The 14547-nt window shown below is 41.3% G+C and overlaps 2 protein-coding genes across 2 annotated transcripts in view; one reads left to right on the top strand and one right to left on the bottom strand.

The window, feature by feature from the left end:
- Positions 1 to 14547, top strand: part of g0s2 (G0/G1 switch 2) — a 277791-nt gene that overhangs the window by 184233 nt on the left and 79011 nt on the right. The window lies entirely within an intron of this gene.
- LOC311049303 (extended synaptotagmin-1-like) overlaps positions 1 to 14547 on the bottom strand; it is a 123972-nt gene that overhangs the window by 86959 nt on the left and 22466 nt on the right. Inside the window, exons 11-18 of the mRNA XM_084062850.1 lie at positions 13766 to 13848; positions 10360 to 10408; positions 10066 to 10155; positions 9125 to 9220; positions 7568 to 7639; positions 7279 to 7365; positions 6382 to 6531; positions 2050 to 2163 (exon numbers count right to left, since the gene is read on the bottom strand). Of these exons, the coding sequence (XP_083918976.1) occupies positions 2050 to 2163; positions 6382 to 6531; positions 7279 to 7365; positions 7568 to 7639; positions 9125 to 9220; positions 10066 to 10155; positions 10360 to 10408; positions 13766 to 13848 (741 nt within the window). The remainder of the gene's footprint in view (positions 1 to 2049; positions 2164 to 6381; positions 6532 to 7278; positions 7366 to 7567; positions 7640 to 9124; positions 9221 to 10065; positions 10156 to 10359; positions 10409 to 13765; positions 13849 to 14547) is intronic.

Here is a 14547-nt window from a genome sequence, read left to right as displayed (position 1 = left end):
CAAAGTATTATAAATGTAATTGTGCCGTTTACTTTTTTTTTTTTTGCCTAATAAAAAATATTCAATCATTTGAATCAGACACGCCCCCTTCCTATACAAACCCATCGTAACTTCAAACTCCAGTTTAACCATGTTATATTCATTGACAACACCGTCCTTGGTTCTGGTGACTGATTTTTTTTTCAATTACTTATTTTTTCATTTTCCCATACCATTATAAAAAATAAATGAAAAAAGTAATACGGTCTCCTCACGTATTAGAAGGTCAATATCAGTCACCAGAACCAAGGACGGGGGACATCGAAGAACATGGTTAAAATCAGATATATAAATACTGAATCAAGAAACTTAAAAACTATCTGGGATGAAACCCAAAAGCCTGACTTCTCTCCAGCTCTTTAATAAACAGAAAATAAATTTTTCGGTAGGTGTCAAAATCTCAGCCAATCAGGAGAAAGTACCCATTTTTAAGCTTCATTTTTATAGTGTTCCAGTTCCAATTTTGCCTGCTCATTTCTTAGTGTCATCACTTCCAATTTCACTTGTTTAATCTGTATCCTGATTGAGTTCTCTATCCTGATTGGATAAAATTGGAAATGAAACTGAAACTGAAACGAAAATGCATTTTCTGTTTTATAAAGAGCTGGAGAGACAAGGAGACTCCTTTTACTGAACAAACACTCTATAGCAATGAGTACTATCACAATATAGAGCTATTTAACACTTATTTTAACCAAAGAAAATCACTAACCCTACCTTTAACCACTTCAACCCTACCATCCTTTTTCTGAGGAGAACTTTAGCCAACAATAGCAGATCTACAAGCTCACAACGCCTCGCGCCGCGAGGCGTTGTGAGCTTGTAGATCGGCTATTTTTGGCAAAGAGATATAGGGGGAAAAAAGGGCAGATCAAGCAAACAAAAAAAAGTTTAATCTGAAACACAATTTTGTACAAAATAGAGGAGGGGGTCCCTGCTTCATCTCTGTCTCAGCTAGGGGGTCCTTGGCCTGAAAAGGTTGAAGAGCCCTGATATAGAGCAATAAGGAGGCTCTTACTGCAGTGATCTACCAAATGCCCCACAAAAACACACTCGAGCGAAGTCGCCATGTGACAAAAATAACAGATCTACAAGCTAACAAGGTATCATGGTGCAACGTGTTGTTAGGCTTGTAGATCTATTATTTTTCATCTCAAGACGTCTTGTATACATCAGGCCGTACTCACGCAGCTGGTGCAGCGCAGCACTATAGAGATGCGCGGGTCGCGGTGTTAGCCGCGGTTGCCGCAGTTAACCGCGGTTTGGGTGGATTCGGGTCAATCAAATATAATTATGAATTAATGTCGGATAAACCGCGGGTGAAATATTGCGGTAAATAAATTAATGACATCTAATATTAATATATCTATCCATAAAATAGCTAAATCTCTGCGTGCTTGTGTCTATGTGAGTGTGTAGAGCAGCCTCTGTGCGATGCGATCACAAAATGCATTGATTTAGACTATGGAATCTCGGTGCGTCTTTTTTCTTTTTTTTAAACCGGTGCTGCTCTGAACAGCACAGCAGAGCAGTGCGCTCTGTATGTTGGATGCCGCATCTATGTTGGATGCCTGTATGTTGGATGCCGCACGGTGTCTGTATGTTCAGCGCAGCACCAGTTTAAAAAAAAGAAAAGACGCACTGACATTCCATAGGCTAAATCAATGCATTTTGTGATCGCATCGCACGGCACAACTAATACTAAAACTAACGGGGAATACCAGAAAATAATAATATTTTGACATACGGGAAAAACGGTTGGTGCGGATATTTAAATTGGATAATATAATTATTGCGGTTGGATAACGGCCGGATAATTAATTTGTACATGCGGATTCGGGTGACGTGAGAGACCATCCGCGCATCTCTACAGCACTATATTTTACCATGTTAGATATGTTGTAGTAATAATGCTAGACATGTGATTAATCCCAAACCTTTTCCTGGCCTAGAAACCTGTTTTTTTCTCATTTAAAAACATTTCCAGGTCTTTCACGGTCTCCACTGTACCTCTGTGGCGAAGCTGGGATGAGGGTGGGTCTGCTGGGGAAGCTGTTTGGACAGTCCAGCCTCTAGATGACTGGACACAGAGGCTGAGATCTTCTCCTCATCCAACCATAGAACCTGAGATATCATGGAAATGAAGAGAGAGAGAGAGAGAGAGAGAGAGAGAGAGAGAGAGAGAGAGAGAGAGAGAGAGAGAGAGAGAGAGAGAGAGAGAGAGAGAGAGAGAGAGAGAGAGAGAGAGAGAGAGAGAGAGAGAGAGAGAGAGAGAGTCCACACAGAGAATGATAAAGTATAATATCGTTGCTGTCAGGCAGAAAACTTGCATCTCCATATTATAATTTTTTGTATTTAATGCAACTACTCCATCCAGTGGTGTAATTCGTATAGGGTTGTTGGGTTATGAGAGCCCATACACGGTACTTCCACGCAAGGGGGCCCCCCAGGAGGGAACTCATTCATTAATTCAAGTTTCATTAATTTATGTTTTTAATAAAAATTGCCGCCCATATACTTTAATGGCATCTGCTATTATTGTCTCCGCCAGGAGAGTTAGTTTTCACTTTCTGAAACTGGGACTAACATTGGTCAAGCCTCACGTGACACGTGACAATACGGTGAAATAGTGTGATCTGATTGGCTAGTGACGTATAGCGGCCTATAAATACATGTGTCACTTTGAAAGAGTCTGTGCCTCTTTCAAAGTGAGGTAAGACAGGAATAATCACGAAATGGCTGAGAAATGGCGGATACTGTAACAATTGGATAGGACACTTACACAGACAGGACGGATAGGACACTTACATAGACAGGACGGATAGGACACTTATACAGACAGGACGGATAGGACACTTATACAGACAGGACGGATAGGACACTTATACAGACAGGACGGGTAGGACACTTATACAGACAGGACGGATAGGACACTTATACAGACAGGACGGGTAGGACACTTATACAGACAGGACGGATAGGACACTTATACAGACAGGACGGGTAGGACACTTATACAGACAGGACGGATAGGACAGTTATACAGACGGATAGGACACTTAGAACATAAGAATTAGAACATTCCCAACATTCCCAACACAAGTCTGCTGGCGGAGACTTGTGCTCCGAGGAGCACTTTTAGTAGTATTTATTTTTGTCATGTTCAATATATTATGTAGCCTATAGGATTATATAGACAACCGAAGTCTGACGTAATTTACGCATCCTTTGTTTGTCTACCTGGTTCGTAGTTTTCCACCCCCATTCTGAATCCCATAGACGTATTTAATATCGTGTCAAATAAGAACTGTGTTCCAAAAATAAACAACTGATCACGGCGGTTTGACTCTTATGGATATGAAGCATCAACTGACGGTGAAAAAAATAATAATGCTACTTCCGCCGAATTAGTTAAATTTTTGCCAGAAACAAATATAAGTGACTGACTATCATAAACTATACAGAACCTCCTCCCTGACAATGACGCCGAGACACTCGCCTAGGGGTGGGGTAGCGATATTGCGATATATCGCAATACTTTCTCCCGCGATAAATAATCGATATATACTGCCGATATCGATATTTTAAAAAATGGGTGATACGTTGTTTTTCCGACTCTGTATTTGTGTAATGATGATTTTGAACAGTTTGGTGCTATTGTATGTGTTTATGCATTGAACACAAGGACTATCATGATATATCGTTGGTGAAATTTCATGCAATATATTGTGATATCGCAATATATTGAATATGGTGATATTCTTGTTATCGAGGGCCTAATATCGCCACAGATATGGTATCGTGAGATACCCATATCGTCCCACCCCTACACTCACTCGCCCCCATTCGTTTGGCGGATCAGTGTGTTTTGGGACGAGCGTTCTTGTATTCCATTCCAGACACCAACGGGCTCTGCCTGGAAGAGACATGTGATTTCATTCACCACTTGTTTGCATCGAATTTGGGTTTCTGTAAATGTTGTTTAAACCAGTGGCGTTGCTGCATGTGATGCATCCATATCAAGGGCCCTTTTGATACAAAAACCCACGGCAAATAAAGTCTGTCTACGCCACTGACTTCATCATTTTAGATTTCAGTTATAACCATTATTTTATACTTTGGCTAATCAAAAATAGCAGATCTACAACTTGTAGATCTGCTATTTTTAGAAAAGTCATGAAAATGTGTGCAAATCTCTGGGGGGGGGGGGGGGTCCCTGAAACTTAATATTTCAAGATGGGGGTCCGTGGCTAAATACATATCATTTTGTGGGTCCTTGACATGGAAAAGTTGGAGCACCAACCGCCCCAAGTTCTCCCACACAACTATCCTTCTCCGTTCTCTACACTGACTCCCCGTAGCGGCTCACATCCAGTTTAAAACCCTGGTGCTAGCCTATAGACGAATCCACGGACGCGCTGCCTGTAGGCAGCCATAGCTGCGGTGTCAACGCTCCGCACCGCGACACCGCAGCAATGGCCGCCTACAGGCAGCGCGTCTGTGGATTCGTCTATAGGGCAGTGAAAGGAACAGCTCCTTCTTACCTCCGGGCTATGGTCGATGCCTACACCCCTGCCCGACCACTTCGGTCTGCCTCCTCGGGGCGACTGATTGCCTCGTCACTCAAGGGTCCTTGTGGCCGATCTACACGGTCACAACTTTTTTCTGTTCTGGCCCCACATTGGTGGAATGAACTTCCCACTGATGTCAGGACAGCAGAGTCACTGATGTCAGGACAGCAGAGTCACTGATGTCAGGACAGCAGAGACACTGATGTCAGGACAGCAGAGTCACTGATGTCAGGACAGCAGAGACACTGATGTCAGGACAGCAGAGTCACTGATGTCAGGACAGCAGAGTCACTGATGTCAGGACAGCAGAGTCACTGATGTCAGGACAGCAGAGTCACTGATGTCAGGACAGCAGAGTCACTGACGTCAGGACAGCAGAGACACTGATGTCAGGACAGCAGAGACACTGATGTCAGGACAGCAGAGACACTGATGTCAGGACAGCAGAGTCACTGATGTCAGGACAGCAGAGTCACTGATGTCAGGACAGCAGAGTCACTGACGTCAGGACAGCAGAGACACTGATGTCAGGACAGCAGAGTCACTGACGTCAGGACAGCAGAGTCACTGATGTCAGGACAGCAGAGACACTGATGTCAGGACAGCAGAGTCACTGATGTCAGGACAGCAGAGACACTGATGTCAGGACAGCAGAGTCACTGATGTTAGGACAGCAGAGTCACTGATGTCAGGACAGCAGAGTCACTGACGTCAGGACAGCAGAGACACTGATGTCAGGACAGCAGAGTCACTGATGTCAGGACAGCAGAGACACTGATGTCAGGACAGCAGAGTCACTGATGTCAGGACAGCAGAGTCACTGATGTCAGGACAGCAGAGTCACTGATGTCAGGACAGCAGAGTCACTGATGTCAGGACAGCAGAGTCACTGATGTTAGGACAGCAGAGACACTGATGTCAGGACAGCAGAGTCACTGATGTTAGGACAGCAGAGACACTGATGTCAGGACAGCAGAGACACTGTCCATCTTTCACTGCAGGCTGAAAACCCACCTCTTCAGGAAACACTACCCTTCCTCTTTGCCTGGCCTACTTGTTGTTAACTAGTTGTATGAATTCTTGTTTTATTGTTTTATTGGATCTTGTTTATTCGTTACACTTATTTGTTTTAGCTCCTGCTCATTTGATTTTCCTATTTTGTCTCATCTGTTTAAGACAGTAGGTAGCTGATATATTACTTTTACCTTAGCGCTAGGTATACTCGTAGTTGCTTGTTTTAGAAGAGAATGCACTTCAGACTTCTGGTGATTAGTAGTTTTGTTCCCTACCTATGTTGAATGCACTTATTGTAGGTCGCTTTGGATAAAAGCGTCTGCTAAATGACTGTAATGTAATTAGGTTAGGATTTAGAAGACATTTAGAATATATATTCAAAGATTTGCACAATTTTTCAAGATTTTTCAAAAACAGCAGATCTGCAAGATCATGAGCTTGTAGATCTGCTATTTTTGAACAGCTAAATGAATGTAAAGTGACACAGATGCGTTCCTGTATTGAATGTGTTAACCCATTGATACCTGGAACGCATCTGTGTCACTTTAGATGTCTTTGGCTATTCAAAAATAGCAGATATACAAGCTCATAGCGCGGCACCGAGTGCCGCGCTATGAGCTTGTAGATCTGCTATTTTTGAAAAATCGTGAAAACATTTTTTTTATATTTTTTTCCGAAAAATTGTTAGGATTTTGAATTTTTTTAGACGCGGCTTCAGGTCTCAATGGGTTAAACATCAACAGAGTCATTGTTTTACCCTGAGGACTGTCTTGATGTAGATGCGGCTGGCCGGTCCAGCCTGGTCCAACTGGAACCACTGGTCCAGAGTCAGAGCCGGACTGGACAGCAGGCGGGACATGGGGACGGTCAGACTGCCCAGGGTCTGAACCCGGTCCACGTCCTTCACCTGGTGGGTTCAACAGCAACACATTAGTACCAATAATATGACATTTCTATCTTAACATGTCATTGAATATGGTCTCTGTTGGGCAGAAACCTTATATGTCCAAAACTGTTACTTTTCAGAATTAAAATCCAAAAGCATCAAGACTAGCAGATCTACAAGCTTGAAACGTGAGCTTGTAGATCTGCTACTCTTGATGCTTTTGTGTGACGCTGTAGTATGATCAAGTAGAGCTTTAATTTATGAAAAATCTACATATTTTGCCCTAACGGTAACCCTTAAAACATAAGGAGATAATAACAACAATATATATCATTCATTGTAAATATCATATATTATCTTAACCCATTGAGACCTGAAGCCGATTCTACATGTCTCCTAAATCTCAACAGTTTTCTGAAAAACGTATGTTTCTATATCAGTGGTGCTCAATCTTTTTCATGTCAAGGACCCCCAAAATGACATGTATTTGGCCACGGACCCCCATCAAAATATTTTGTTCCAGGGACCCCCCAGAAGCAAAGATTTGAGTTAAAAATGTTCGCTTTAAAAATATATATATTCAGAAGATTTGCACACATTTTCACGATTTTTCAAAAATAGCAGATCTACAAGCTTGTAGCGCGGCACTCGGTGCCGCGCTATGAGCTTGTATATCTGCTATTTTTGAATAGCCCAAAGTGTAAAATAATGCTTTTTAGCTCAAATCTAAAAATGACACAGTTCCAGGTCTTAATGGGTTAACGTTACCTGGATGTCTATGTCCTGTTTGCGAGGGTCCTGGATGAAGAAGGTAAAGGCCTCCTCCCATGCCGGATCCACGGTTGTCCAACACGTCTTTGGTAAGAGTTAAACATAGTTAAAAATAGTTTAAAAATAGTTAAAAAATAGTTAAAAAATAGTTAAAAATAGTTAAATAGTTATAAATAGTGTGACAGAGAGATGGAAAAAAAACAACAATTGGATAAAAGGGAGATGTGTCAATGAAGGGAAATCTTCACTTATGTATTTATTCATGTGTCTTTCATGTTAAACGTACCTTGCTCTCCTTTGTAATGTCCTGAACAGACAACTGCACCATGGGGTTAGGCTCCTTATTTCCCTTCTTCATCTGAAAAGTACCATGAACACACTGTAACTCTCCTGACCTCTGAGAGTGGACAAATGAACCCCAAAGAGTCCACATACACTCTCACAGTTAAATTAACACTCAGCATTTGACTGTGTCTACATTTAAACATGCCATGTCTCTCTCTCACACACACACACACACACACACACACACACACACACACACACACACACACACACACACACACACACACACACACACACACACACACACACACACACACACACACACACACACACACACACACACACACACACACACACACACAAAAGCAGAGCAATAGATATTGTAATACATATAGTAATATATATTGTAATATAGTAATAGATATTGTAATAGATACAGTAATATATATAGCCATAGTGAGCAGCCGATTTACAGGAACGGCTTTCATCAGTAAGTGTGAATCTAAATGATATATAAACATATACATCAGGGGTCGGCAACCTTTTTGACATGAAGTGTCATGTTTTTATTTATTGGTAGTCAGTGTGTCAGTGTGTTATGTTTGATTATGACACAACATCAACATGTCATATTTCCAACCTGGATTGTCCATATACATAACAACCTTTATTTATGTTTCCTTTAGAAATATCTTTCACATCAGGATGTAATGATCATTAGACCCACATATCTCCCAGACTGCCTCCCCAGTCAGAGTTAGGAGAATAAATGTAGAATTATGTTCAGGCTGTAATTTGTATATAGATGTGAGGGGATTTCATTTAAGCCTTTTTTGAATATTCAATTGTAAGAGAAAACATCCTCTCTCTCACACTTATGCCAGTGCATCAGTGATCACCCTCCCCTGTGCATCAGTGATCACCCTCCCCTGTGCATCAGTGATCACCCTCCCCAGTGCATCAGTGATCACCCTCCCCTGTGCATCAGTGATCACCCTCCCCTGTGCCAATGTTGGCACCGTGTCTAAGGTAGCCTTGCCATGCTGTATATATATAATATACTGTATGTGTAGATACACTATGGTTTGCGGTGTCTACTCTGCCTTTACATATTGTCTTTGTACTGTTACATATGACATACTGTATCATGTGACACATGACATGTGACATATCAGACACTGGACTAACACAGATCAAATGTCTTCCTCACCAGACTGACACACTAGTGGACACACAGGGTCAGAGGTCAAGGCAAGGACTTTCTGGAATGTCAACCAGACAGCAGCTGCCTTAACCCAATACCCCCCCCCCCCCGCGCGCGCGCACACACACACACAGTAAAGTACAGTACAGCAGTGTGATTCTCTCAACCTTTTGAATTTCAAGGACCCCCCAGTTTGATTCCACTTTTAGCTCTAGACCCCCCCCCCCCCCCCCCCCCCCCCCCGTACTGTACAATGTGTATATTTGGCCCCCTGGTGGAGTTCTTATCAGTAAAGTCATGCCCTAAATTAAAATAACGGGGGCGGGGTGAAATGGGGAAGAATGTTTGACTCACAGGAAGTGACTCAGCCTTGTCCAGATAGACGACCAGAATGGCCGAAGACGGAGGATCAGCTGTCTTACTGCTCACACTGGAGTTCTTCTGAAGGACCTGGAACACAAAACATATACATTATTATGTACAATGTACTGAACACAAAGAATATACATTATTATGTACAATGTACTGAACACAAAGAATAGACATTATTATGTACAATGTACTGAACACTGGTGCTGGGAGAATAAGGAGCTGTCTATCTCTGGTACACTGTGTTAGTGAGTTCTCTCTAACGCTATGCGAGGGACCACGGTAGAGTATGTATTTCATCATTGACTCGGTCTTTGATGTCCACCGGAGTCTAAACTGTAGTAAAAATAAAGAATATAATTTCTCTACTCACCGAAACAGAGACGGTTCTGTGGTGTTGAATCACACCTTTTGTGTGAAATAATAATAATTTTGGCCGGAAAAATAAATGTATATCCACCAGACGGAGAAACTGTGATTCACACTTCAGTATATATATATATATATATATACATATATATATATATATATACAGTATATTACAGCATTTACCAGATCTGTCTTACGTGGTGTTTTTTGAGTCTCATGGACATATTTAGTGTTACTGTTTTGGATAAAACGTGAATTTTGTGGAAAGAATACTTTCAACACCAAAAGCGCCTTTGCTCGGTGCAATTATATTATTATTTTTTTACTACAGCTCAGATATCAGTAGACATGGAAAATGTGGTCAATGAAGAAATACATAGTGTTAGAGAGAAGTCACTAACGCTGTTTATCAGTATTGTATTGTCTGTATTATATGTGATGTATGACAATGAGAGCATGTATTATACATGTATTATTATGTGATGTATGACAATGAGAGCATGTATTATACATGTATTATTATATGTGATGTATCAGTGAGAATAAAAGCCTCAAACCTCCTCCAGGCGGTCAGTGTCAGGCAGCAGCTTCAGCCAGTCCAGCCTCAGATGGACTCGTCCTGATTTGGTGTCTTTTAAGGTGAACCACTGAGGAAGACAGTCAGAATAGAAAGACTTAGTAAAACACGTTCCCTCGTCTCCAAATCTGGTCCTTGCATTTACCGGCAGAGACAATATCATCCCTGGACCACTCCATAGCTTTGTGTAATATGGTAATGAGCTAATACTAATGTAATAATATGGTAATGAGCTAATACTAATGTAATAATATGGTAATGAGCTGATACTCACGTCATCAACCACTATTGATTTCCTCACGATTCCCAAATCCATCTTGGTCCTGCATGGAGGAGAACATGAGGAGAACATGAGGAGAACATGAGGAGAACATAAGGAGAACATGAGGAGAACATAAGGAGAACATGAGGAGAACATAAGGAGAACATAAGGGATACAACGAGTAAAATAAAGACAGTATTGTTTCTGATAAAGTATAGGGGTGGTCATAGTTGAGTGGAGGTCATAGTTGAGTGGTTAGTGAGGGAGTGGTCATAGTTGAGTGGAGGTCATAGTTGAGTGGTTAGTGAGCCGGCCTGGGCAGCCAGAGGCCCTGGTTGTTGCAGGTTCGATTTCAGGCCAGGCCAGCAATGTGTCGATGTGTGTCCCTGAGCAAGACTCTTGACTCCTGATTGCTCCCTGAGCGCCATTGAATTGCTTGCAAGTTGAGTGGTTATGCAAGAGATAATTGACGCCATTCAGGATGATTAATAATCCTGTCGTGTGTTATTTATAAACTTTATTACAAGGAAGTGTTGATCAAATACATGTTTGGTTATTGCATCGTCTATTTCTCACTTCAAATGTTTTCAAAAACATTGCTGAGAGCAACGTTTAGTTGTAAATGACATGATGTGTGTGTTTACATGGCTGTCATGTTGGATACAGCATCATGATGTGTTTGTTTACATGGCTGTCATGTTGGATACAGCATCATGACATGATGTGTGTGTTTACATGGCTGTCATGTTGGATACAGCATCATGATGTGTGTGTTTACATGACTGTCATGTTGGATACAGCATCATGACATGATGTGTGTGTTTACATGGCTGTCATGTTGGATACAGCATCATGATGTGTTTGTTTACATGACTGTCATGTTGGATACAGCATCATGACATGATGTGTGTGTTTACATGGCTGTCATGTTGGATACAGCATCATGACATGATGTGTGTGTTTACATGGCTGTCATGTTGGATACAGCATCATGACATGATGTGTGTGTTTACATGACTGTCATGTTGGATACAGCATCATGACATGATGTGTGTGTTTACATGTCTGTCATGTTGGATACAGCATCATGATGTGTTTGTTTACATGGCTGTCATGTTGGATACAGCATCATGATGTGTGTGTTTACATGGCTGTCATGTTGGATACAGCATCATGATGTGTGTGTTTACATGGCTGTCATGTTGGATACAGCATCATGATGTGTGTGTTTACATGGCTGTCATGTTGGATACAGCATCATGATGTGTGTGTTTACATGGCTGTCATGTTGGATACAGCATCATGATGTGTTTGTTTACATGGCTGTCATGTTGGATACAGCATCATGATGTGTTTGTTTACATGGCTGTCATGTTGGATACAGCATCATGACATGATGTGTGTGTTTACATGGCTGTCATGTTGGATACAGCATCATGACATGATGTGTGTGTTTACATGGCTGTCATGTTGGATACAGCATCATGACATGATGTGTGTGTTTACATGGCTGTCATGTTGGATACAGCATCATGATGTGTTTGTTTACATGGCTGTCATGTTGGATACAGCATCATGACATGATGTGTGTGTTTACATGGCTGTCATGTTGGATACAGCATCATGATGTGTGTGTTTACATGGCTGTCATGTTGGATACAGCATCATGATGTGTTTGTTTACATGTCTGTCATGTTGGATACAGCATCATGACATGATGTGTGTGTTTACATGGCTGTCATGTTGGATACAGCATCATGACATGATGTGTGTGTTTACATGGCTGTCATGTTGGATACAGCATCATGACATGATGTGTGTGTTTACATGGCTGTCATGTTGGATACAGCATCATGACATGATGTGTGTGTTTACATGTCTGTCATGTTGGATACAGCATCATGACATGATGTGTGTGTTTACATGGCTGTCATGTTGGATACAGCATCATGACATGATGTGTGTGTTTACATGGCTGTCATGTTGGATACAGCATCATGATGTGTGTGTTTACATGTCTGTCATGTTGGATACAGCATCATGACATGATGTGTGTGTTTACATGGCTGTCATGTTGGATACAGCATAACATTCAAGCAGCACAGGTTGATATGAACAGGTGTTCTGAGTCTTTGACAGGAGACACGTGACATGGTGAGACATGAGACAGACAAGGAGACACATGAATGTATGTACAGTAGGTGGACAGTGACTTTGACCAGTTTCACGTTCAAAACCTCTGCATCATGCATGTCACACACACACACACAGAACGCCATGCGTTTTGTTGATATAACACGTTTATTCATATAGAGTCCTATGCACACATCCACCATTTAACTTCCATAATCCTCATGATCAAACCCATAGAGTACTGAAGTCCTGACGTCACTCGTTCATCCCCTGGGTCGTAAAGTCATTTCTCTATGGAGAACAACATTGGGTCATCTTAGAATCGTCTCATATAAGAATTGTGGTCCAAAAATAAACAAACTGTCTCTGGGGTATTGCCAGGGAGGAGGCTCTGTATAGTTTATGATAGTCAGTCACTCATATTTGATAGTCTGTTTCTGGCGAACATTTAAAGGTAGGGTAAGTGATTTTCTTTGGTTAAAATAAGTGTTAAATAGCTCTATATTGTGATAGTACTCATTGCTATAGAGTGTTTGTTCAGTAAAAGGAGTCTCCTTGTCTCTCCAGCTCTTTATTAAACAGAAAATGCATTTTCGTTTCAGTTTCAGTTCCATTTCCAATTTTATCCAATCAGGATAGAGAACTCAATCAGGATATAGATTAAACAAGTGAAATTGGAAGTGATGACACTAAGAAATGAGCAGGCAAAATTGGAACTGGAACACTATAAAAATGAAGCTTAAAAATTGGTACTTTCTCCTGATTGGCTGAGATTTTGACACCTACCGGAAAATGTATTTTCTGTTTATTAAAGAGCTGGAGAGACGGGGAGACTCCTGTTACTGAACAAACACTCGATAGCAATGATTACTATCAGAATATAGAGCTTTAACCTTTTAACAAAATACTTTTTGTTTTAACCCAAAAATATCACTTACCCTACCTTTAACTAATTCGTCGGAAGTAACATTATGGTTTTCTCACCGTCAGCTGGTGCTTCATATCCATAAGAGTCAAACCGCCGGGATCAGTTGTTTATTTTTGGAACACAGTTCTTATTTGACACGATATTAAACACGTCTATGGGGATTCACAACGGGGGGAAAAAAACAGGTAGGATGTGTAAATGATGTCAGACTTCAGTGATCTATAGGTGTTGTGTGAGCATTCTGTGTGTGACATGCATGATGCAAAGGTTTACAAAGTGAAACTGGTCAAAGTCACTGTGTCCACCTACTGTATATGTACAGTATGTACAGTATGTATGAATGTATGAATAATGTACCTGCCCAGGAAGTCATCCTGGTCTGAGTCTTTGTCATAAACCTCCACCTCCAACTCCTGACCAGGAACCTCATGGACAATGACCTGATGTACACACACACACACCATATGTACACACATCATAAACATAACACACAATGACCAGATGATGTACACACATCATAAACATAACACACAATGACCTGATGATGTACACACATCATAAACATAACACACAATGACCTGATGATGTACACACATCATAAACATAACACACAATGACCTGATGATGTACACACATCATCATAAACACAACACACAACTAGAAAAAGTGCTCCTTGGAGCACAGGTCTCCGCCAGGTCAGGTATGTTATTATGGCCTGCTGGTGGCGCTATAATAGGCCAATGTGAAAAGGGTGCCACTTATTCTTAGGCTTTTCACAGCAATTGGACACTGCATTCATGATTTTGTTCCAAAAATGTAGTTTGCTAAATTAAACCTGCTGGTGGCGCTATAACAGGCCAATGTGAAAAGGGTGGCATTTCTTCCTCGGCCTAGTGGGCATGTGCGTACAACATTTCACAGATATCGCACACTGTGTTCATGATTTGAGGAATTTTGTTCAAAACGGACCTATTCTGCAAACTTTGAAAGCCAATGTTAGGCAAGTAGGATGGAATATGAAATGTCGGACACATCCATCTTGATCACATGACTATAGAGATATAGACTGTGTACCGATTTGCGTGTTTTTTGGACAGAATCTGAAGGAGTAAGAGGAAAACATTTGTTTTACAAAAGTC

The sequence above is a fragment of the Gymnoscopelus microlampas genome, assembly GCF_963454915.1.
Source record: "Gymnoscopelus microlampas genome assembly, chromosome: 7".
Classification (NCBI taxonomy): Eukaryota; Metazoa; Chordata; class Actinopteri; order Myctophiformes; family Myctophidae; genus Gymnoscopelus; species Gymnoscopelus microlampas.
Note: the sequence above shows the minus strand (reverse complement) of the source record. Positions and strands in the feature narration are given on the sequence as shown.